This window comes from Tribolium castaneum, chromosome 4 (genome assembly GCF_031307605.1).
Source record: "Tribolium castaneum strain GA2 chromosome 4, icTriCast1.1, whole genome shotgun sequence".
Taxonomy (NCBI): Eukaryota; Metazoa; Arthropoda; class Insecta; order Coleoptera; family Tenebrionidae; genus Tribolium; species Tribolium castaneum.
The window spans coordinates 1288922-1313529 of NC_087397.1; the positions used below are offsets into that span (position 1 = coordinate 1288922).

Here is a 24608-nt window from a genome sequence, read left to right on the forward strand (position 1 = left end):
CCGATTAATAGTTTTTGAGAAAATTGTAAATAAAAGGAAAACAATTGGTAAAGTCTAAAAAAATTTGTAACTAAAAAACTATTAAGAATTTATCGATTTTCTCAACACCAATCGATTCCCCAGATCATTTTACATATGTTAGAGTCAAAATAGTTCCACTTTTTCAAATAGTATTGCCGTAATTTATTTTATTTTAATTCAAAAAATGGTGGATGCGCCGAGTTATTTTTTAAAAAATTCATAATTTAAAAACTAAAAGTCGTAGAGCAAAACGGTTTGTTTGAGTGAATTTAGTGGCTTATTTTCTGTGTTATGCCAACTTTTAACGAGATTTAAAATTTCAATTTTTTTTGCTTAAAATTTCCTGAGTAATACTCCTCACACCTTCAAAAAAGTGAAAAAATTATTATTTTTTAAACTTGTTCTATCATAGTTTTTTAGACTTATATATGCCTTTACATCCCTCTAGAGTTGTTAAAAGTTCAAAAAAGTCCATATGTTTGATTTTTAAATTGTTGTCAAGATTTTGGTCGATTTCGGGTACCCGGATCATTTATCGAGCAATAACTCCGAAACTATATGAGATAACCCCATGAAGTGTATTATCGTTGGAAAGCTCTTTTTAATCTATCTTTCCCAAAAAAGATCATTGTTCTCTGACTTATAGTTTTCGAGAAAATTGTAAATAAAAGAGAAACAGTTGGTTTCTTAACGCCAATCAATTTCTCAGATTATTTTACATATGTTAGAATCAAAATAGTTCCACTTTTTCGAATAGTATTACCGTAATTTATTTTATTTTAATTCGAAAAATGGTGGATGCGCCGAGTTAATTAAAAAAAAACTCATATCTCAAAAACTAAAAGTCGTTGAGCAAAACGGTTTATACCAGTGAATTTAGCGGCTTATTCTCTGTATTTTACCAACTTTTCACGAGATTTAAAATTTCCTGAGTACACTTATTTACCTTCAGAAAGGTGAAAAAATTAATTTTTTTTAAAACTCGTTCTATCATAGATTTTTGGTCTTTTATATGCTTTTACATCCATAAATAGGAAGTAGTCTTTTGTTGACAACATCATGACTGTGCTTGAAATAACCTAGGCTCGGTATATGATAATCATTTTATTTTTATTAACATCCACATTAATCGCATGCGCATTTAAACAAATCACTGAATTGTGAAACTCCTCGTCTGCGTTTGCTTTTTTATCCAATTTTTGAAGCGGCCAACGTTGGTGTAAGCCCCCGGTACCCCTTTTTCCCCACACCCGATACCCCACGACACAATCCCAACTTGTTCGTACCTCCCTTCCTCACTTGGACAGACTAGAGGACCGCCCCCATCTCCCGTACACGCATCCTTGCCTTCCTCACCACCTGCACAAACGAAACTCTCATTGAGGATAAAATACTTTCCCAGTCTTGTTTTCCTGAAGGCGTCCTGGCACTGCTCATGTGCAACAACCGGCAGTTGGATTTTTTTGAGAATGTTTTGAAAGACCGCGTCTTTCCCAAATTTGTTTTTCCCCCAACCGTTCACGTAACAACCATTTGATGACAGTGCGTTATTTTGTCTCGGGAGGCAAGCAAGACCAATGTGGTTGTCGTCCAAGCTCACGGGAGTTTCAAGAAATAGGAGCGCGATGTCGTTTTTGAGATTTTTGCTGTTGAAGTCGGGGTGGACTTTGGCTGAAGACACCTTCACGTCTTGGTGTTTCAAGGGTTCTTGGGTCGTTTTACTGTCCCATTCCCCAGCTCGCACTACCATTTGTTCCACAAAGTGGACACAATGGGCGGCGGTCAGGACCACTTGTGGGTGGATTAAGGATCCTCCACATTGGAGGGAGAGAGTTTCGTTGTCTTTGCGCAAAATTGCAACCACCCAGGGGAATTCCCCAAACTGGGCTTCGTTGTCTGTGGCTCCTGTTATACTGTACTGGACGCCGTTGCGGTTGCGGTGACCGCAACCAGGTGGGATAACTGGGGATTTGGGCTTAGGTTTCTCAAGGACTTCTTTGGTGGGACAACAGAAGTCTAGATAACTGGGGCAGTCGTTTGCGTTGATTCTGAACGTGCAACTAATGAGAAGATTTTTTTAAGTTTAACTGTTTTTTACCTGATGTCGATAATGTTCTCTCCGTTGGTGTTAAGTGTGCCATTTGTACATAAATAAAAGGGGACACAAACGCAATCGTCAGTTTGCCCAAACACTGATCTTACAAATGCAAAATACAGGCAAAATAAAATGTTGAAAAGTCGCATTTTTACACGTAACTCGTTAAATTTGCTTTACTAAAGTATTAATAACTGAGAGAATGATATGTTGTTAATTACTGAGCTGCTGATTAAAATAAAATTATCGTTATTGTTTCATTTGATTTATATTTGTTTTGACAAAATTCCAAGTTCATCGTATGAATAAGATTCCTAAATAGAAGATAAATTCAGTTGTGGACTTCCCTAGACAAGCCCATTAATTAATAAAAATACTTTTAACAGTGATTTTCAGGACACAAATCCTGCTGTAGTTTGGTTTTTTCAAAGATAAGTCCAGTGATATTTGACCCTTGCAATCGCACTTTCTTCGTACTTTTGACTTCTAACAAAGAAGTAAACAAACACTCAAGTTAAAGTTCCTTTCTCTCGGTTTTGCAACAAGACATGTGGAAAAATTTTGTTGTTGTTGTTTTGGTCCTACATTTAGACACATCGCTTTCGGAAATAAATGAATGCCAATGTAAAAATCGGGCGTCTTGTGACAAAAGATACCAAGTGATGTTTACAGAAGATTCAACAAATCAACGGTAATTGCATTTTTTCTTTTTCATTTTTTTAGTAGAATTTCAGACCGGGATTTGTGTGTAAATGTGAGTGTGAAGATGGTTTGGTTTGTTGTCGCTTGAACAATGTGACACCACCAAAATGTGGTTTCCGCAACCGCAACGGTGTTGCAGGTTTTGGTGGTAACCAAGTTAACACCAAAACCGCCTTATTCGGGGAATTCCCTTGGATGGTGGGTGTTTTTACCGGAAGTGGTAGATACAAGTGTGGTGGTTCTCTAATCCACCCTTCTGTTGTACTAACTGCGGCTCAATGTGTTGAACAACTCGACAGTTACGTTGTACGAGCCAGTGACTGGGATATTTCCACATCGTCCGAAATTTTAAAACACCAGGATTTGAGAGTTAACTGTATTAAAATCCACGATGAGTATAACAATAAAAATAGGCAAAACGACATTGCGCTGCTGTTTTTAAACGATTCGTTTATTTTTGGAGTGGATATTAACTCCGTCTGTTTGCCTTCTCCAATGAATTTTCCTATAGGGAACCGAAAGTGTCTCGTTACGGGATGGGGTAAGGATAAGTATGGCGCAAAGGGACATTTATCGTCACTTTTGAAGAAAATTGAGTTACCATTAGTTGATAGTCGAGATTGTGAGGAGAATTTAAGGAACACAAGGTTGGGGAAAAAGTTTAAATTGCATCAAAGTTTTATTTGTGCGGGTGGACAAAAAAATAAAGATGTTTGTACGGGAGACGGAGGTGGACCTTTGGTGTGTCCTATCGGTGAGGAGGATAAATACCAACAAGTGGGGATTGTGTCGTGGGGAATCGGGTGTTACAACGAAAATGTACCGGGGGTTTATGCCAGTGTTGGATATTTCAGGTCCTGGGTTGATCAACAAATGAGAAGAAGAAACTTGAGCACCAGTTATTACGAATATTAATTAATATTATTATTTATTATTAATAAATAAATTTGAAAAAAAAAATCGTTTTTATGGTTTACTGAATAATTAATCTAATGTTGTTAATGTTATGTTATTTTGCTCGTTCAACTGTATTTTAAAATTGGCGCAAGATCATGTTCTGCAACCAGTAATACACTTAATCCAATATCACTTGATTACCTCGCTGTTTCTTAAAATTGTGTACCTTAAAAAATACGATACTAACTTGATTTTCAAAGAATGCTAAAAAACTTAGAGTATAAAAACTGTTGAGAAACTTGTAAGTTTAGAAAATATATGTAAAAAATAGAACTCTTTTTACAACAAATTATTTGTTTCTTTTAAGGTATCAGTCCCCCAATTTAAATTAATATAAATGAGTAAATGAATGTTTGAAGACCTACTGCTTCCGTTTTTGTTATAGAGATTTTTATTTGAAAAGGAAAAGAAATAAAAAACCATTTATGTAAGACCGATTTTTTTATTTTAATACTTTTAGTTACATTCAACTCGGAGAATATCAATTAAAAACAATAAAGGCCGGCATTGAATAGTTCTATAGGATGAGTCAACAGTGGGTTACTTCTGACATTTCCTAAGATGCAATCAAATTTTTTTACGATTACCAATCTGGTCAGCTTGAATCAGTATTCTTGATTGCAAATTTATACAAATTCAGGAATAACCCCCTATTAACTCAACCTGTATAATGTAAAAATCAATTCCCTATCTTCCCAAATATCGACTAATTACCTATTTTTAATACAACTTAAAAATAACACAGGAAGTTCTACAAAAATATAATTAACATAATAATGACTATACACATTACATGTTTTTTTTAATTTATACTGCAGAAACGTTATTGTCTTTCAAATATGCACCTGCAGAAATCATTAATTATTTACACATTAATACTCTTTACTTGCTACAACCTAACATAATGTGCCAAACTTCCGTATATTATTGTAATCATTACACTTACAACGGAACTACACTTTCTAAATTACTTATAAACAATCTTAGTCACAAATTATCTAAACTAAATTATACAAACATTTTTTTAAGTTTTACTACAAAAGACAAACACTTACAACAAAGAATATTTTCCATAAGCTAAACATTTTTTAAATGCAAAATAAACAAAAAAAACTCCAATTACGTAATTCATCTGCGTCAGTGCTAACATTTTATTATTCTTCTGTGAAAAAAGAAAATGCCTGATTTATGAAACTGTTAATTTGCTTTTATAAATAGGTGAAATAAAAATAAACGGAGTGCGTCGTTCCCCAGCGCGAAAATTCGAAATTAATAAACAAATTAAAAATACTTTTGTTTATGTACCCTAAATCTATACGACCTCAATTAAATAAAAAAAAGTCACACATGAGAGAAAATCAAAACCGCGATACTGAATCATTTTTAGGATTGTGCTCATGACGCACATGCAAATATCACAATTATGCATTTTTTTATAATTATACCACTGGACAAAGTATAAATAAAGACCCGTTCACCTTGAACTTCATCGGTTAGGCAACCAACAATACGTCCGGTCAGCTGTTCCCGAAAACAATGGCAAAAACCGGGAACTCTGGACAGCACCCTGCGATCGCCCCCTCGACGTGGGAACGTCCCTGCAACCAGGAAATTACCACACTCACACTTACGGCTCACTTTCCCTCGCTGGAACCGCTTTCGTTGAGTGCAAGCACGGCAGTGTCATTTCTTTGTGCCCCATTCCTCCTTCCACCATTTGTTGCAGAAGCGCCAGCATGAGCGAAGCCTCGCGGAAGAAGCCGACTTTTTCCGAGCGCAGCTCTGTATCGTGACGTCATATAATTAGAGTAAATACAAAGTAGACGATGGTGTCAGCGTGTTGTTTGTAGTGCTCTGTGATTAATAGTGAAAAAAAATGGATAATGCCGACATACAGGTACGGAAATTATTTTGGGGCTGTGTGGCGGTGCTGGGGACGTGGTGGGGGGCTATCGGATTTTTCCGGCGGAAATCAGCCGAAATTAATTAATTTTTCCAAATCGCAGTGGCATGGAAATTAATTCAATTATGGAGACTGTCAAATTTGGCGTTTGTTTTTCGGGAGCGCGTCCGAGCAAAGTTGCTGATTAATTCAAATAAATTTAATTTGGGCGATAAGTGCGATTAATTGTGAGTAATTTTTTGTTTGTTGCAGCTGGTGGGGGGGCCGTGCGGCCAACACGGGCCGTATACGTTCTACAAGGCGTTTAAATACACGAAAAACGGTGTCAAAAGAATAGTGACTTTGAGTGAATTTTTCTTTGTTAAGCTGTGGATTGACTCGGATTTGTTGTGCATTGGTGAATTGCAGTTGTTATGGAGTGATAAAAATAGTGACCAAGTGCTGGCCAGTTTACGGCTTTACTTCCTTCCAGAGAATACGCCGGAAGGTCGCATGGACCACGGAGAGGTGACGATTTTTTCCATTTTTGACCATTTTTTGCGACAATAAATGCACCGATGATGGGAGAGAATTATTACAATCGTGTTGAATTTTATAAGGATTTGCAATTACGACCGTCATTTAATTATAAATCAGTTTTTCTTTTTAACTATTTTTAATGTAAATGAAGCCTTGGAAGTCGAATGGATCGCCGGCCACCGTCCGTAGGGAGCGCCGGTTTGTGTCACAACTGCGGTGTGGGATTGCCGTTTTAATAGCCGCTGATTTGCCGCTTCATAGCGATGCTGTCTAACATTCTCTCCAGTAGAGCTACACTTGAGCCGGTTTACAAAGATTATCCCACTCTAGTTTATGTTTCTCTTTCTACTTTATATATGACGTTATTATTTCTATATCCGAAACTTATTGTCGTAATTTAAGGTCGATTTATTAGAAGCGAAATCAAATTTTGCCATAAATCGATAGTTACTTAATTAAATTTCCCGCAAATTCACTTTTATTTCATTTCAAATTAACACAGCACGTTCGATTAGCATCACCGAATTTTCTTGGCCAAAATCACGAAAATAGACTGGCGTTCGTATCAAAACTTACTTCACACTCTCTCGAATTGTACATAATTATTAGAGGAATCCAAATGTGTACATTGTTAAATATTTATTCCATTGTCCTGAAACATCGTTACTTTTTTCAATTCCTGACTATCTGCGGGCGTTATCGTCGTCTTTTTGTTACACAAAAATAAACAAACCAAACTCTAATCATTATCTCGTTAATTCGAAAGATTAGAGAATTTATGTACGTGTTTTGTTTAACACTAGCACCTGCGTTTTGAATATGTTTTGAACAATTGATTTAATTAGCGGAATTTTTTGCTGGAATTACTCATTTTGAGATTAAGTCGGTCGACGGAGATAAATTTAACCAAGTTGGCAAATCTTTGGGTGTGTTTACGCTAAGTCAACAGAAAATTGTAGCTGTAGACAGTGGCGTGGGAATGCCTCATTTATTATTTTTATATTGCAATTTTTTTGCGCCTTTCTCCGGGTCAGTGTCACGGATTAATACAATCAAGAGACGCAAGACATTCATATACAGGGTGTTTTTCGTGCTCCAAATTAGGGAAAAGTTGCGCATTTTTACGCTGAACAATTATCTGCATGTGTCATTTTTAGTTTTTGAATTATTGGGAAAAAAAACGAAATTTGTAATTTTTGTTTTTGTTTTTTCAAGCTAAAACCAAAAGAACTAGACGTTTTTAACTAGTACCTTCTTCAGGCACTTTTTTACAAGGAATCTAAATCTGTCATCGTATTTTCCAAGGCGTTCTTGATGTCGGAATTTCATTTTTGAAAAGTGTTTTTATTCCTGATTGCAATGATGTATCACATGATATGATCGAATCTTACATGTTGATCAAAATGGAGAAAAAAAAAGCATTTTTGCGAAGTGTGCTTTGGAAAAAAACGGCAACAATTTTGTTTTTAAACAAACTATTGACACTTTAAATTTTCATACACTCTGTATATTATTTGAGAATACCTTGCAATAACGCGACTTTCTCTTTCAGTCATTGTGAGCGTTTGAGATTCGTTCTTCCTACACGACTGTATTGAGTAATTATAGTTTAACTCATCCGAATTGTTTTTTAACGATTCGGAACAGATTTGTTTGTGTTATTTAAATATTTAGAAGAGGTTATACATTTGTTTAGGTTGTGACTGGGGGAGATAACCCAGACGCGGAATTCTCGATTAAAATCGCTCGAAAAAGTGCACAAAAACCGTTCGGAGAAGGTTTTTGGTGATGATGATAATTATTGTATTTCAAGCATAGCGGAAAATTTGACATCTGCTTGCCTGGCGGAGAGAGAGAGGGCGATACGGCGGCCGTGCCCTTATCCGATAAACGACAAAGATAAATGCATTATTGAATAAGTTGAAGAGGTTTATCAAAGAGGGGAGAATTTGACACGGCAAACATTATTTTGTTGTATTTTGATAAATAGTTTTTTCAAGCGTCAAGTTCAACTTTCACTTGCATAAATTTAGAGAGGTGGTATTTTTCCGTTTTTGGTAGAGAGGAAATATTAGATCAACAGATTGGGGGAGAGAAATGAAATTGTAATGGAGGTGAATTAAGGCAAACAAAACAGAAGATGGCAATAACATCAGAGCCGACAGGTAAACGTTAGTCGTCTTTTATTAACGCCCTGGGATTGGGTAATTAAGACCAAGTTCATCCCATTCTGGAAACTATAGTTTCTAGTCTTGTAATCATGAACATCCCTGGTGTGATAAAACCAGATGGTTATAGGGATAGATTAAATTTGGTTCTAATGTCGACGTAAATTTATCAAAAACGGTATTGTGTTGGAAATAATTACCAATTTTTAATTCGTCGTGCCACTGAAACTTTCACCGCATGTCTAATGGTTTCGGATAGCACGAGAAAACCTTTCTTGTTTATTTTTAATAAATTTGCGTAACGATTGTGTAATGGTTGATTTTTCACTTAAATGCGTTCTTTTCGTACAGTTAATTAGACATTATCGAAGCTGTAATGGATCGAAATCGCCCAACACGCAAGCTTTGTGTTATTTTATCGCATTATTATCGTTTCCTGTTATTATATTTCATAGTCCGTTTTATTATTATATATTAGGTCAAGATGTCTACGATTAATTTTGCTTTTATAAATTCGTTCAATTCTCACCTTCACGCAATAAATAGAACAATGGTATGTTTATTTGGTCGTAAACTGGAACATGTTCATCAAAATTCAATTAGGTTATGCAATTACGAATTTAATTATTACTGAATTTGGAGTAAATTATTACAGTGCGCGGCTTTAATCATTTACCAACTAAATTATCTCGATTACAAACTTTTTCGGATACGAAATCGAAACAATTGTCTATTCGAACTTGTTTATATGTAAATTAATTTTTTTCAATTTTTCTTGGACACCGGAAATTCACACATAACCGTCATTGTCGTTGGCATTCGATCAAAAAACCACACCGTGGCAAACGTACTGCTAATAAATTGGTGTGTTATTTTTAAAACTTGAGAATACAATATTTTAGCCAGCGTTTAACATTTACTAACAAGTTATTTATTCATACAACGCTTCAACTTTCTTTTTATTGTATTTTCGCCTGTTAACGGTCAAATTTAGCAATTTTGGAATTTTTCGTTCATTTAATGATTTATCTCGTTTTGTGCTGCACCGGACGATTCACAGAATAATGAAACTGTCGTTCTCTATTTTCGGCCACATCTGCGACGTGGTGGGTTATTTCTTTACCTGAAAATTTCTTTTTGGGAAAGTCCTTAACGTAATCCTTCTTCTACGAATGAAAATGACCCATTGGTGCGTTTGATTTAATTTTTTGTCCAGTTATTTCCATAATAAATTTTTCGTTGTGTGGAAACGCCGTTCTCTTTACCATAGAGCTGTACTTATCTGAGTGTGAAGTAAAGATAAAAACAAACGCACACTAAAATTAGAATAGTGTTGAATGTAAACCAGAATGTTTCAAAAATAGATGCGATCAGAGTTGGTATTATTAAAATGGCTTTCAAAACGAGCACGCGGTGCTACTGCCAAAATATTTTCATGAGATGTGGAAAAAAAATTAATTAGAAACCGAAGATCAACCGGTTTTGATTATTTGATTGGATACGTGTAATTAGACGGTAATTTTTACAGCTAATTCCACAAATGAAAGTAAATCGTTGGTATAAACATTCTCTCGACGACTTTACGTAACCAATCTTTATTATTAATAATTAATTCGGAAAAAAGTGATTTTAATTATGCTGAAAAAACAGGATAAGATAACGTCACGCGGATCGAGTGGGAAATTTAAAATTGAATAGGAGATGCGTCCATTGACGATATTTATTATCTCTTTTAGCTGTCAGGTCGGAAAGCTCGCACACGCATTTAAGACAGAAATGTGGACCTAGAAATTTGTTGGGACGAATATAGGGAATAATAAAACATTTACTAACTGGTAAACTACATTTTGTACGGTTTTAAAACCCTATTGAGGACGCTTTTTCATCAAAACTTACTTCTATTGTCACAGGTATTTTGTTGCTGTTTCATAATTTAATGTGCCTTGAAATTGACAAAGTTAAGGACTAGTTTTTAATTAGGAAATTTTAAATTTTGCAACTTTGTCTTTCATACTCTAGTTATTTAGTTCGGGGGATTATATTTAATCTCTTGGAGTAAGCAAACAAAAGATTTCCCTTTTTTAAAAATAGATTTTGTCGTTGATGATTTCACCTGACAGCGTGGAATTTTATTGTTTGAATTTAATTATAATTGGAAAATGGAACTTTAATCGCCATTAAATCTGAATATAAATTTATTCATTATTTCGAAACGAATATGTACAAAATAAATTAGGCCGTTATCAGGCTTATCTAATCTACAATAAATAGTTAGTTAATATTTGTTGCTTGTTTAATACCGTCTTTATATAAAAATGGGAAGATTACGAATACAGGCTGTTCTTTTATTGAGACTCAAGCATCCAATTTAAAATTATTTTATTTTTGAAAGGCAATTGTCGGATTTATGCTGATGAAAATGGTTTCTGCATTCAGCTGGTCTTTGTGGGTATTTACGACGTTACCTGCTAGACCCTCGTGACTAACCGAATAACTTCTCAGATATTTCGCTTCACGCAGAAGAACTTATTTTATTTGTTGACAGAAATAATTTTTTTCGCAAAATTGTATTAAAAAACCAAGAACATATAAATTCTTGACGGAACAATGTCGTAGTCAAATTTATTCCACTAACCTTCTAAAAATCTTACTTTATTTTCGTACCTTGGTTTCGTGTCAATGACATTTTCGTAATTATTCGGAATATTTCGCTCAACGGGTTTATTAATTTGCGAGTTGATATTAATAAACATTCGATAATGTTATTTGTTAATAATAATTCGTGCATTAACGACAAACAAAAGCAAATAATTCGGTGTACATTTCTGTTGTCGAATAAACACAATTATAATATTATACATAAATTCATCGCGTGTCGCTGATAAGAGCCATTCTTACTTGTAAATGGCAAATAGTCAAATCTAACTGTAATTTTCGAGTCTTGTTGTTTGCCGAATAGCATATTTCACATATTTTTTATTTACTTTATGATGTTGTTCCGAATTATACCAGCGATAACAGATAACAGCTGTTTAAAAATAAATCTGCTTAGATAAGCAGTCTTTTAACGAATATGTCATAAAACTATTTTTTTGTTTGTTTGACGCACCTCAATTTACCGAATTAAAAATAGGATACTGCCCGAAATGAACCAATCCATTCTTGAACTGTTGCCAAATTAAATTGTTGGTTACATTTTTTATCATTGTGCGTGTTTTTACAACAGGGTCATAATATTCGTCAAAGCGTTCTCTGACCGAAACGCCCCTTTTAAAGCAGCCGAAATTTGAAACAGATGTCAAATGCACTCTTAACGGTCGCTTATTGTATGACAAAATGCTTTCCTCCAAACGTAATAATTCGGATTTTTGTAATGGGGACGGTTCGTAATAAATAATTCCAAGCGTTTATCTAGAAACAAATATGAATGTTTTATGTGTTATAGGTTCATTTATCTTGTTCCATAATTTATTCCACTGTCAATTATTAAATTATAAATTCCAGCACCTACTGTTCGTGTGATCTATGTGATTGCCAACGAACGGTCGAAAAAATTTATTTCGAGTGCAAATTTCATTTGTGGAAAACACACAGTGTAATTTATGCAAAGGGCTGGGTGGCTGAGATGAACAGATTAGGGTAAAACAGGTTGGAAGGGCTGTTTTCTTAGAAAATGTCAACTTTCGACCGTAAACGCTCCTTCCCTTTCCTTTCAAAGCCCAACCCGAGGTAAACATCTTTCTCTCTTTCTCCACAGTGACTTGTCACTAAATGGTGAGTGATGTCCGAGGATATTGCTCCTTTGATAACTATTTACGTGCTTATTCCATAGATTTTTTACCAAAGTGCGCTTTATCAGTGCTTATCTGATGTAAGCCCACACATTTAAACGTTTTTTTCCTTTAATCAAATTAAAAATATTCCTTCTTTGTTAGCTGCAGTGTTACTGATGCTGTGATTACTTTGTTTGTACTTATTTTTAGACGCCTGGACCAACGGACTGAAAACCTGGCGTCATCAGATTACCTATTTCGCTTGTGTCTGATTTCAGGCTTGGTAGTACCTAATTAGTCCTTTTCTTTTCTTTCCTGTTTCGTTGTATAATTCAGATAAAGTTATTAATAACGTGGATTAATACCCATATCTGATCGTTTCGAGTATCTGGCTTAAAAATCTTGGCTTATCTCTATTATAGGTCAAACATTAATTAGTCCTCCATACAAAACAAGCAAAAATTGAAGCAAGAATTTTTAGATAAACTATTAGGCACTTGAAATGGAATTTTGATGACAAAGTTGTAATTGTAAATACACATTTTAATTAGGTATAAACCCATAGATTACGTCGTCCGCTGGAGAAATATAAATAATATCGATTCGATAAATGGGGCAACTAAAGTTAGAATTTTATAGCTTCAGTCGGCTATTTTTACCGTCAACAAAGGAAGCGCGAGTGATTTATTTATTTTTGAAAAAGTGGGATTCAGCGAGTGTATAATGGTAACGAAAGTGAGATGTGGTTAATGAAAAAGTGATAATAAAAATGATGAAATAATTACGAAAGTTTTTGTGGCTGTAGTCACATCATTAACAGTGACACAGATCACGTCGGACTGGAGCAAATTCATGCTCGTGATGGGAACGTTCATCTCGGCTTCCGCAATAAACAGTAATAACATGGAATTATATAGATCTTGACAACCCAACAACTTGTTTAAATTAAACCATGGGTCATATTAGACCCAGGAACATTAATCGTCTCTTTATTGTTTAATAAATTATGAGTCGGACATGTTTTCGCTTCTTTTCCAATTCCCTTTATGTCTACGTTTTCGCAAAGGTGTGCGAGTTTACGCAGTCAAATTTTATTTACGAGCGATATTTCGCTGATCGATTCATGCTGTATTTAATCAGAGCCGCTTAAATATGTATTTGTCTATTTGTATCAATTTATTGATTATCGCTACAAGTTAATCGAAGGAGCACAACGCCCATGTAAATAATAGTTGAGTCATTGATTGCCATCAAAATAAGGATACTTTAAAATAACCAATGTTTATTTTCAAATAGAACAAAAAGTTTTCGTTTAGTAGTAAATTTTCGATGTGATTTGGACGAGAGCCAATCGAATGCCTGGCTCTGCTTCATATTTAAAAACCTAAAACAACACACATGACTGTTGCATTTTACGGAATTAAGTCGTATTTAACCGTCACTTGCAATTCAACAAATTTATTTGCGAGAATTATCGCCCAAATTGTCTATCCCAGCTTGGATGCTTTCACTTATTTTATTACAACGATCATTAGAGTTGTAGTTACTTTTGTTTTGACTCCAGTTCTAAGCGGCATTTGTTGTTTTACATTTCACGGTACTTAGTAGTTGCTTCCACTTCAAAAATATATAAACAATTAACTCGTAAACGATGCCAGATTTCAATGTATTGCTATGCCACTAAAAACGTTTGGGAAATTAGAAACTAGCTAATTAAATTGCCATTAAATTTTAATTGATGTCAAAGTGAGCAAAGCCGTGTTTCTGTTATTTTGCAAATTACAAATTATCCACTCACAGCCCTGGAATAAATTTGATTTTGCTAATTTTCGATAATTCATAATCTGGTTGAGAATGTGGCTAAAATTGAAAATTTGTATTTGGAAACTGCACCGGAAAGAAAAACGGGTGAGGACGAACATTTTATAAAAGTTTAATCGTATCAGGTTCTCGGAACGAAAACAACATAAAAATAGAAGACGCGAAAGCAGACTTAGCATTATTTATTACGTTATCATAATATAATTCAGCAGCAATTTTCTTCGGAAGATGAACGCTTTCATGAATCTAATAACCAATTTTTTTCGAGTCGTTTCACAATTGAAACGTTACAATAATCATAACAATAACGTTAAACCGCAAGGTAAATAAAAAGTACGAAACGTCAATGGAACGTTGAATTAATAATAATCCAGTCGATTGTTTCGCTTTAATCGGGGTTTTGTTTTAGCAATCCAATTATAAAAATTAAACGCGCATGTTTAAATGACTACTTTGTCGGATTAATAAAGGAGAAACAGAGAGATTTTAAAATTGTTTTCGTATTGATTTTCGCTTTAACAACAGTAGGTGAGCTCTTTTAGCCAGAATATATACGAGCAAGGTGAGTCTATTCGTGATTTAAATATTACTAAGCGCCCCAGGTGATGATGCATCCAATTAGGAGCATTCCACAGATGATGTTACACAAGATATTAATTTTCTTTTTTCGGGATGCTTCATTTAATAAATTGTTTTCCAATTTTATTGTCTGAAACGAAATTCGTTTCTCACTGTTTGTTCTTAACGAATGAACGAGCTATTACGATTGATTTAAAACGACTTTCCTCTCTTTCCCCTCGTTACGCGCATTGCTAAATAAATAAAATGCTATTGCACCACAATAATGAAATTTATCCGACTATAAAAACGCTAACCAAGAATGCTTCATGCTGTGTCAACTTACTGTATGAACAAGCAACCTTGACGTTTTTGTTGTAACAATATAAAAATTATACACCTAATTACACAACTTTGATAAGCCACAAGTGTATGAATAATTTGGTGCACTCGGTATTACCAAAATTAGCTCCAAACAAACAAACATGACAGTAGTACAATTACTCCAAATAAAAAGAATGATTCATGAATTCCTCCTGAAGGCAATTATTTCGTATTCTCTCACATTTCTTCATTAATGTGCCCTCAAAAAAACTCTGCAACTACACTGTAGTGTAGGTTATAATAATCGTATTACGAAGGTCATGTTCACCCGAACGTAATAAGTTGTATTATTTTTATATTTCTCTCGATTTTAATTGGTAGGCGATTAAATTTACATCACAATTTGATTATATAACGTGTGGGTTGATTGTCTATTTTGACCCTTCAAGTCATACAGTACTAAACGAATTCCAATCCGACCGAGGGACGGCCCTGCTTTATATTATAGGGGAACGTTGCATGCGTCATGCAATTTATTTTTTTCACAAAATTGAAAGGGTGGCTTGCATTCAAAAATCCCCGAAATAGTTTGTTATATCGGCAAAATTTTCCACGCCTTTGTTATTTTCTTTTTTTTTTTGTTTAATGAAAAGTTGTAGGTAAAAATGAACGTATTTACACTTTGAAACATGCGTGAACGCACTCTCGTCAAGGTTAAATGGGAGCGCACTCTCAACACGTTAAAATTAGCTGCGAATTTTCCAAACTGGTTAAATATCTGAGTAATTCAGGTATGGCGAATATGATTACGTGGGAGGATTTAGAAAAACGTGCTGGGAGTGTAGGAGAACCGGAAGAGCCGTTCAATGTTATCTCTCACCTTCGGGTGAAACGATTCGGATGTGTGTTTTAATTAGAAAAATTGTAATTTAGAGATAAGTAGTGTTATTAAGTAATTAAAATTGTATTTTGATGTGTTCATTATAAAACGATGCTCTTATCAGCGTTTTTCGTGTCAGAATAGCGGCTTCATGTTGACACAGCGCTAATTATTTTTTACGACACATCTCGAGTTTGGGTTATAAATTCAACTTTCTTCACAAAGACGATGTTATGCCGAATTTGAGATAATTTGTGAATACTTTCACGTCTTGGCCGATTTTGCCGTATAATTTGAACGGTGCATTTAAAACGCCTGAAATTTTAATAGTAATCCAAAAGGGTAACTTTTAACAAGTCTTTAAATGGGTTCTTTCAACTTGGTCTTGTTTGATTCATGTCATACTCAAAATGGATTGGAAGTTCGAGTTTGTGGAAGGTATTCTCAGAAGTGAATCGATAAAATTCATTACTTTAGCTCATGCAATTTTCTATTAAGCTGTTTTGCTCTTTTAATATAAACGAAGATTTCGTGTTTTATTTTCAATTGATCGCATCTGTTTTTCGCTGCGAATTTGTTTAAACAATTGTTTTGTGAGAACGAGTGGGTTGGCCCGAAAACGTCACACAGAATATTCCATTTCAAACACATAATGGCCCATAAGCAACGTTATTATTAAATTATTAGCAATTCTGACTCATCAATTTTATGAATTTCACAAACCTACACAAATGAGTTAATTCGAATAAAACATTTTAATTCAATTCACGGTTGCAAAATCACAATTATCTCGTTTTTTAATTACTGTTTGTTCTGATAACGTCTTTATCATCTCGACGTTGAAAATAACAAAACTTTAATATGTAGGTGATTGTCTAATTGTTTAATTTCTATTGCGTAACTCGGTTCGTTGGTTTCAAACGTAAAAGAATCAAATACCAATTTTGAAATGTGTATTCAAGGTCAGGACTTGAATAATTGAAGGAACCTTTTTAATTATTCAAGGAAAGGCAACGGCCATTATTAATAGATGCATCTCCAAACGTGTTTCGCATGGTAAATAGCTTACGGAAATGTAAAAGTGAACAAATGATTTCACTTATCTAATGGTATTTATGTGTTATGTTGTATGTTTTATTGGTATGCTCGAAATGTAACTGTAACAGTTGCGTGGGCGTGCTGACCTGTCGTCACTATTTATCACCTTTAGGGAAACGTTAAAGGCCCACTTCCCACCAATTTTAATAGTAAATAAAATATGTGATTGAATTTCTACAAGTTCGTTGAGAAAATCTCTTTCCCTCTTTATTAAATTTATTTACTTCGAACTTGTTTGTGGAACATGTTTCAAGTTTTAAAATGAAACTTTCATAATTTAACGAAATTTATGGAGGCTCATACTCACATTCATAAGTTCCTTACTTTATTACTGCAATGTTCCTAATAAATTTCGCAGAGCCTGAATCATGCAACAATTAAATTTTCAATTTCTTTATTATCGAGAATCGCCGGAATTTTGGTTTTTCATTTGACTTGAGGAGAAACAGTATTATTTTTAAATACCTTACCCAGTTAAGTCACCTTGTACTACAGTGAGTGTGGACAAGCCTCATCATTAATTTAAAATGTTGCCTAATAACCCGTGCCTTAATTATAAATTTTGAATTAACGAGAGATTCGGTTTCAGCGTTTCCATAAATTATAAATAAGTCAGGTGTTTCAGGTTGTAAGTGTTATTTTAATTAAGATGCACTAATAATTTAAAAACAATGGTTAGTTTTAAAATGGGAATAAACGAAGTCAAACTGCAAACTTTGTTAAGAATTGCTGAATTGCCAGGTGCGCCGGTTCAAACGGATGATAAACTTTTATTTTCAAGTTGGTGGAAGTATTAAAAATTACCATACAGCTTGTTCTGTGGCATCTCATGTAAATAAATTTATGGCCATCATGCATGTTGTATCGCATTTTAATTAAACGTTCGATCAAAATCACATCGAGATTTTGCTGCAAAATATTTTTTTGATGTGTTGATTAAATATTTTCGGCTGGGTGACAAACTTATTTACATTATCATAAGCGAAAATTGGTTTATTGCAAAAAAATGTAGGCAAAGTAACAACGTTTGTGTACCGAGAGAGGAATGCAAGTGAATTGTTTTATTTCGGTTCGGGCTTGTTTTGCTAAAATCTGATTTGGTCTGCAGCGGTATTAAGGTTTTTTATGTATATTTCATGATCAGCTATTTGTCTAAGTTAGTTTTCCTTTTATAACAGAACTCGGGAGTCGTTACAGTTTACAATCCTATCGATTTGTCCGTGTCTGCTGGCAGAGCGTTATGCTTTTTAATTAATAAATAATACGACGATGCGACAGCACAATAACTCGGATGTGCTTACATGTAAGTGCTTTTGATGTTATTTTTGTTTGAAGTCTGGAATAATAGAGCGTCGAAAATTTCGGATTTATTACATCAATAAAGGGGCACAGATGCGTTGTCTCGAAAAGAATTCGGAGCAAAGCTCCAACTATCAAGTTACTCTTCTCTCGGTTAAAATTGGAAAGAAATCTTAATCAATAATCATGGGGCAACTAATCTTTTAGAGAGTCTCGTGGGGTTTTTTGCAAGACAAGCAATAATTGATGATAAATGAACCTCCAATAAAAACAAATTTATTAATTATTGCATTTAAAAGCTCGACAGATACGAAACGGGGAAAATGATTTAAATTAGGAGAATCAAAGAGTGAACAAACTGGCTCCGGTTAGCCTATTTTTCCTTGTCGGTCTCGTTCGCCCAAGGTTTGTAGAAAGAGAAGGCAATAGGGAAGCCGTTGTTGAAGTTATTACAGAAGCCAATTACATGAGAGGCACTTTGGGACGTTCGTTCTATGCCTGTTGAGAATATCAAACAATGTTCCGCCCTGTTGAGAATAAGGGTTGAACTATTAACAGAAAGGTCTGTAAATCGCTATTTGCTTGGCTTTCACAGATTCTCTAGCTTCACTTGGAAACTTCTTTTTGTTGGCATATGATTAGAATTTCGCATAAAATCCTCAAGATAACTACGCCTTCATGACTCTCACAACTTTCCAAAGGAATTTGTTCTTTCAATTTTACTTGGAAATTGTTGTACCGGAAGCCGTCAGTTTGTTGTTTTCTTTGGCCACGTCAATTGTTAATTGGTTAAAATAGTAATTAAAATAAAATACGCATTGTTGGCGTTTTATTAGCATTTTAAACCACAAACGCGATTTAAACTCTCAACGGTGTAAAATGAATAAATCTACGTTTTTTCACATCGCAATGCTAAACGAGATTATTTCTCTTTGAAGGCGCTGTAGAATAATTGATACAAAGAGACCGGTTCATGAACTTTTTTATTTTAGTGCCACAAAAAATATGTTTACGTTAATTGTTTTTTAGTAATAGTCTAATAATAAAATTGTTTCTATTTACCGGATGCGCCACTTTAGCTTCCTGTTTGTAAGTAGAATGTTTTTACACATTTTTACATAATGCCGCAAGATATGTCAAGTGTTTTTATGCTGCATAATTTATTTTTATTCGAATAAAGTAAACAGTCGTTTTTTATTATTTGCCTAGTTTTTCAGAATCATAGAAAATCAATAATCAATTAATATCAGTTCACGTTTCTTCCTTATTATCGTAGATACGTTATCAGAAGTAACGACGCAACATCGCAAGTCAACAGCAAAGTTTTGTTACGAAAATAGCATTGCGTGATCCTATTACTTGCACTACACAAATAATACAGATTAACATTGATACGAATTAAATGATATATTAAGGCCTACTTAGGGCGAATTGACTTGTAAATTATTCAAATTTGAGTTGCACACTTTTATTTGTAATTCCAAGTAGGAGACAAAATGAGCCGGGTATATCTGCAAATTTTTTCATTAGGCATAATCTCCCCGGTTGTATTTTTGGCTTAAACTTTGAAATAATAATATCCATAATAGAATCTTCATGAATAAATAAGCTTTTGAGGTTCTTTCTCTGACGGAATTCAATTTCGAGTTGAGTAATCAAAGAAATTCAGCGTTCAAGTATCACAATGAAATTCCGTTTCTCGCAACATAATGTGTGTAATTTTTCTGCTCTAGCATTCAAAATACGACGTCATAATTCGCCATGCAACTTAATACCAGTAATGAACATAATATTTTCTCGTAATAATAACACCGCATTTATTCTTATCCAGAATAACATGTGGTGGTTTCCTGTGCATCCCAAAATTCGACTGTAAATTAATAAATTACTCGGTTATATTGACTAAACAAAATTTACTTTAACTGTAAAGTTAATGCTACTGAAATGTTTACATTTAAAATTAAATTTAATTACGCTGTTCTAATTTCGTAGCGATGCACTCCAGCGGAATTTTGTCGGAAAAATAAAAGGAAAACTCGCTGTGTACATACATGTTCTCGAGTTTTATTCGGCTTTATGATTAATGAAATTCGAAATCGGGGCCAATACCATGTTTTTCATTCAAAATACTCAATTAATCTCTTCTTTGCTTTTCAACATGGATACGGTAAATTAATGGACCTGTTAAGGAATTATGGATCTCGTTTATTCTGTGGAACTCTCGGCGTTCGATAAGGCTAGGTAGGAGTCGATACAAAGACGAGAAATAGAATAAAGCGACCCTTTATAAGGTATTGGGTTTCTCTACATTTTCATGTTATTGGACAGAAATTTATTCCGACCGGAGCGTTCTGATCACCTGCTCGCTTATTTCTTCTCCAAATTAGTGCTTGCAGATTTTTGCACGATTATTTAGATAACAACTATTGAGTTTTTTCGGTGGCGAGGTCTCGTTTTTGGAAAGTTTCTCCAAATGTAATTACAGAGACCTACTTCTGGTAATGAGTTTTCGTATAAAAAATTCAAATATGTAATATAAATCTACCGCATTAAGCAACGCGCAGCCCACATTGTTCCGTTCCTGTTCTAATGCTCATTCTCTGTTCTAACAGACACTTATTAGAATTACGTTTACAAGCGTATTCAACTTTGAGAATATAATAAAGGCAATCAAGACCATTCAATTACTTGATGTCCTAAACTGAATTGGGAAACCGATGTGTTTCGGTGTCTTTGTTTGGCGTTTGATTATTTGGGTCAGGGGATCAGGCGAAAATTAATTAGACTAACTAAATATACAAAAATGTGCAGTTATCTTCCGCCAGTAAAGTATATTTTTACAAAAATTTGGGTCCCAATCTCTTATCACTCGACGACTTATTACTCAATTTATCAGCAGTTAAATAAGTTGAATGGCATCATTGGCTTATTCTGTCTTGTTTTGTGTTCTAATCAAATTAATTACATAATTAAAATCAAAGGAGTAAATTAGCATAAACATCTATCCTGTGCCTCTTTTCTGTAAACAACTACTGGGATCCAAATTTATAGACTTTACACAAGACGTGTAAGTTCAGAGGCAAATATGGCAGTGGCAACCAAGCGTGGGAATTGGCAGTGTTGGGAAAAAGTCGTCGGTTTGTCCGTTAATTTGACACAATATTGTTTGCGACTATAAGTAATTAATGCCATCAATGGTTCGGAAGGCATGCTGATGGAGCGCCGATACCTATCGAGATGATTGCGGTGTTAGGATCCCTAATGAAATTTGATGATGGGTCTTGAACTGTTCGACCGTAGGGCACATTTCCGGGCGAATAAGCTGACCCTTTTTAAACAAATTATGCCGAATTGTGTTAAGTGAAAACGTAAAAATGAATTTGTCTAATTTATTAACGAGTAATTTCTTCGTGTTAATCTGTGTTTTGAAATTCCAATTTACTTTCTCTCGCTGGCCGAACATTGGATGTTTGTATTGTCATAATGTTCGAGGTTATGAATATTCATTACGCCGTTCCTAAATTAACTAAACAACGTTTTCCGTCTGATTTGATTTTTCCCCCAAATTATAATTGCGCGGTGGGCATAATGATTTGATTTCGAGCCGAATGGAAAAATTCACATCTTGGCTTTTATTTAAGTTATGGGAGAGAAATCTCTTATTTCGAGGATGAATCGAGAGCGAGTCGCTTTTTATTACGTGATTTTATGTTTCACGTATCAAAAAATCTCATATTAAATGCATTTTATGCAACTCGATAACGCGAGGAATTTTTATTTTGTTTATTTCAACCGAAAACGATAAAATGTGAACTCTTCTACCTTATCTAATTTAAATAGACTACGATAATGCTGTTTGTTGATAACAGTTTTTTATAATAGTAAATACGATTGTGAAACCGTCCGTTATTGTTATTTAAATTAAATACACTTTTTTGCAGAACAAAATACGATGCAATAATTATTACACCATGACTCACTGAATGAATTAAAACTTACTTTTCCTAAAAATTTAGACGCCTGTTTAAATTCTTTCATAGGTTAATACAAACCATTAGTTTTTTAGGAACAATGGGTAATTACTTATGGACAGCAAAGAACCTGTTATTATTTTATTTGTCATGCATAATAGAAGTAGAAACCTTGATGGAATCTTAATCCTTTCAAGTAAACACTGAATATTTTTCTAATTCATTTATTCACTATTTGCATAAATGAAAAGTTCTTATTTATGCCTGATTTGTAATTAAAAATTGCATACAATTCGAGCGTGATGGAGCATAAATCACTTAAAACCTACGATAAAAACAAGTGTTTGGGTCCGATGTACAATTTTTAAAATTATCACTCCACTTACGGATGTACTAATCCATGACCTAGACCCACAATTTGGAAAAATAAAATAATTAAAGAAAAATAATCTAATAAACTCGTTTCCAAATTTGGGTTGTGATTAAATTGTAGCGCCTTTCTATTCGTTGCATACAGACAGTAAAAGGTGAGTCGCAATTTGGAACGGTCTGTATAAGGAAAATAATCCTCTATTGGAAGATTGAGTCCTTTAATTTTGTTTTGTGTAACTGTACATTGGTCACACTTGTAATTCTGAATAATACCAACATTGTTGAATATTACCAACGGCGATAAAAATATTTATCGATATTTGTACACAGTAAATAGAGTACGCTTGATAAATGCATGCTTGTTACGTAGCGTTAAATACAATTTTAATTATTTTTATTGTTGGAATATGCGGATGATTCTCTTCACTTAAAATATAAAATCGACGGAATGACTGGTTGTTCTAACGGTTCATTAACCAGGTAAAAGCATGAAAGCATACTATGCCCATTTTGTATCGCACTGCAAATTTCGAAATGTTTCACCATTTATTCAGTTTCCTTTTTAACAATTCCCAATTAACAAACAGTGTGACTTTTCTGCGTAAAATTCGATTTGTATTTTTTAACACATTTATCTATTTACATAAGTTTCACATTAAATTTTAGAATTATTAAGCTGTGATAAGGCGAAAATAAATACGTTTACACTGTTGTTATTGAAGCGTTATCAACGTACATTAGTCATGCCCGAATATTACTGTTGGTTAAAAATGGGTCAAAATTACAAATATTGCTCTTAGATCGTGTCCTAACGGATGTCCTTATACGCTTTTGTGAAATTCAATGTCATTAAAAACAAATTGATTCATTGACCTTGTTTGTGAACGATTCCTCGCTGATTTTGAATATCAAATATCGAGTGTGCGAAGTGGGTAAAGAAATAAATTTGCTGTTTTGAATCGGGGCATTGAAGATGTAAAAGTGAACGTCCTTTGTTTCGTCACGATAATTTATTTATCTCGTCGGAAAAAAGTAAAGTCATTAATTCCAAACAAATTAAATTCAGATGTAGTCAGTCGCTACGATTTTTTTCTTCTCGTAAATCCCGTCAAAGTGATGAAGATTATTGATTTAATGAAGCCTTGAACAATGCTTACACTCGCGTAACGAATGTAATTTTAATCATAACTACCGTGTTATCGCAATTCTTTCAAATAAATATTTTCCATATTTTTACGTATTATGACAATGGAGTGCGTTGTATTGTTGAATTTATTGATCCACTATAAATAACTTAATCCAATTTAAATGCCATGAAAACTCGTTCAGCTGATATAATGGATTGATTCTAACATAACATTTATAAATAAAATCATTATTTTATTTGAATACTTTCACAAACGCCTGGAGTACTGTATGACATGCTTATTCATTAAATTCTCCATTACAATGGTAATAATTGCGTTACACAATAATTTGAAGGTTTCCTGGTACTTAGATGAATTTCTTCCATATTCTTTGTTTGGAAAAAGAGTCGTCATTGTCTCCACACCTGTATTTAAATAATCACACCCACTCCTAGTAGCCATTAAAAAAGAAATCAATTATAAACAGGGATCCATTACAACAAATCATTCGAAATGGCGGTCCGTAGCTGCAAATCCAAGTGTTTTGTTGTGATTACCAAAACAAAATAATTAAATTTAAAGCAAATGGCAAGTTGGCAACCCGCTGAACGTCGACGCTGAGCGAGTTGCATAACCATTAAATTTTAAATCGATAATTGGAGTCCTGTTTACAGCCTTTGAACTTCAATTAATTAAACGTAAATCAAAACTGCGAGAACCTTGAAATTTATAAATTTAGATGAAACGTTATTCTGCCAGTTCGTGATGAAAGGTGGGCGCTTTAATCTCACACCACAAGTTATAAAATACGATCACAATTTTACAAATTAGCAATTCTTCCAAGGAATAAAACAAGTTATTCATACAAACCGCGTTCTGTTGAAATAACCGGAATTTTAAATTTAAATTGAACCAATTGTGTTTGTAGTGATAACTTTTATCTAAATATTGTACAAACAAAAGCTGTAATTTGCGTTTTCGCAATAGTATCGTAATGTGTGAAGTTAAAATAAATATCTT

The 24608-nt window shown here is 34.0% G+C and overlaps 3 protein-coding genes across 4 annotated transcripts in view; 2 read left to right on the plus strand and 1 right to left on the minus strand.

Moving 5' to 3' along the window:
- Window positions 1–1110: 1110 nt before the first annotated feature.
- Window positions 1111–2364, minus strand: LOC656742 (serine protease H28). Its single transcript, XM_963248.5, has 2 exons — window positions 2120–2364; window positions 1111–2069 (listed from the first exon to the last, which is right to left on the minus strand). The coding sequence occupies exons 1-2, from the start codon at window positions 2263–2265 to the stop codon at window positions 1172–1174; spliced, it is 1044 nt and encodes a 347-aa protein (XP_968341.1). The 5' UTR covers window positions 2266–2364; the 3' UTR covers window positions 1111–1171.
- Window positions 2365–2461: 97 nt separating this feature from the next.
- Window positions 2462–3778, plus strand: LOC656665 (phenoloxidase-activating factor 2). Its single transcript, XM_963175.4, has 2 exons — window positions 2462–2807; window positions 2851–3778. Exons 1-2 carry the CDS (start codon window positions 2665–2667, stop codon window positions 3731–3733), a joined length of 1026 nt encoding a protein of 341 aa, XP_968268.2. The 5' UTR covers window positions 2462–2664; the 3' UTR covers window positions 3734–3778.
- A 1738-nt stretch (window positions 3779–5516) lies between these two features.
- LOC656495 (serine protease H6) overlaps window positions 5517–24608 on the plus strand; it is a 38428-nt gene continuing 19336 nt past the window's right edge. For both annotated transcript variants that reach the window (XM_015985486.2, XM_008192118.3), the window contains exons 1-2: window positions 5517–5672; window positions 5931–6185. In XM_015985486.2, coding sequence (XP_015840972.1) covers window positions 5652–5672; window positions 5931–6185 — 276 coding nt within the window. In that variant the 5' untranslated portion in view covers window positions 5517–5651. The remainder of the gene's footprint in view (window positions 5673–5930; window positions 6186–24608) is intronic.

Bases quoted from the DNA above. Each gene is read 5' to 3' on its own strand.
- LOC656665 (XM_963175.4), top strand. From the start codon at position 2,665: ATGTGGAAAAATTTTGTTGTTGTTGTTTTGGTCCTACATTTAGACACA. The intron at 2,808-2,850 runs GTAATTGCATTT...GTAGAATTTCAG, and splicing joins GAAGATTCAACAAATCAACG to ACCGGGATTTGTGTGTAAAT.
- LOC656742 (XM_963248.5), bottom strand. From the start codon at position 2,265: ATGCGACTTTTCAACATTTTATTTTGCCTGTATTTTGCATTTGTAAGA. The intron at 2,070-2,119 runs GTAAAAAACAGT...TTGCACGTTCAG, and splicing joins GAGAACATTATCGACATCAG to AATCAACGCAAACGACTGCC.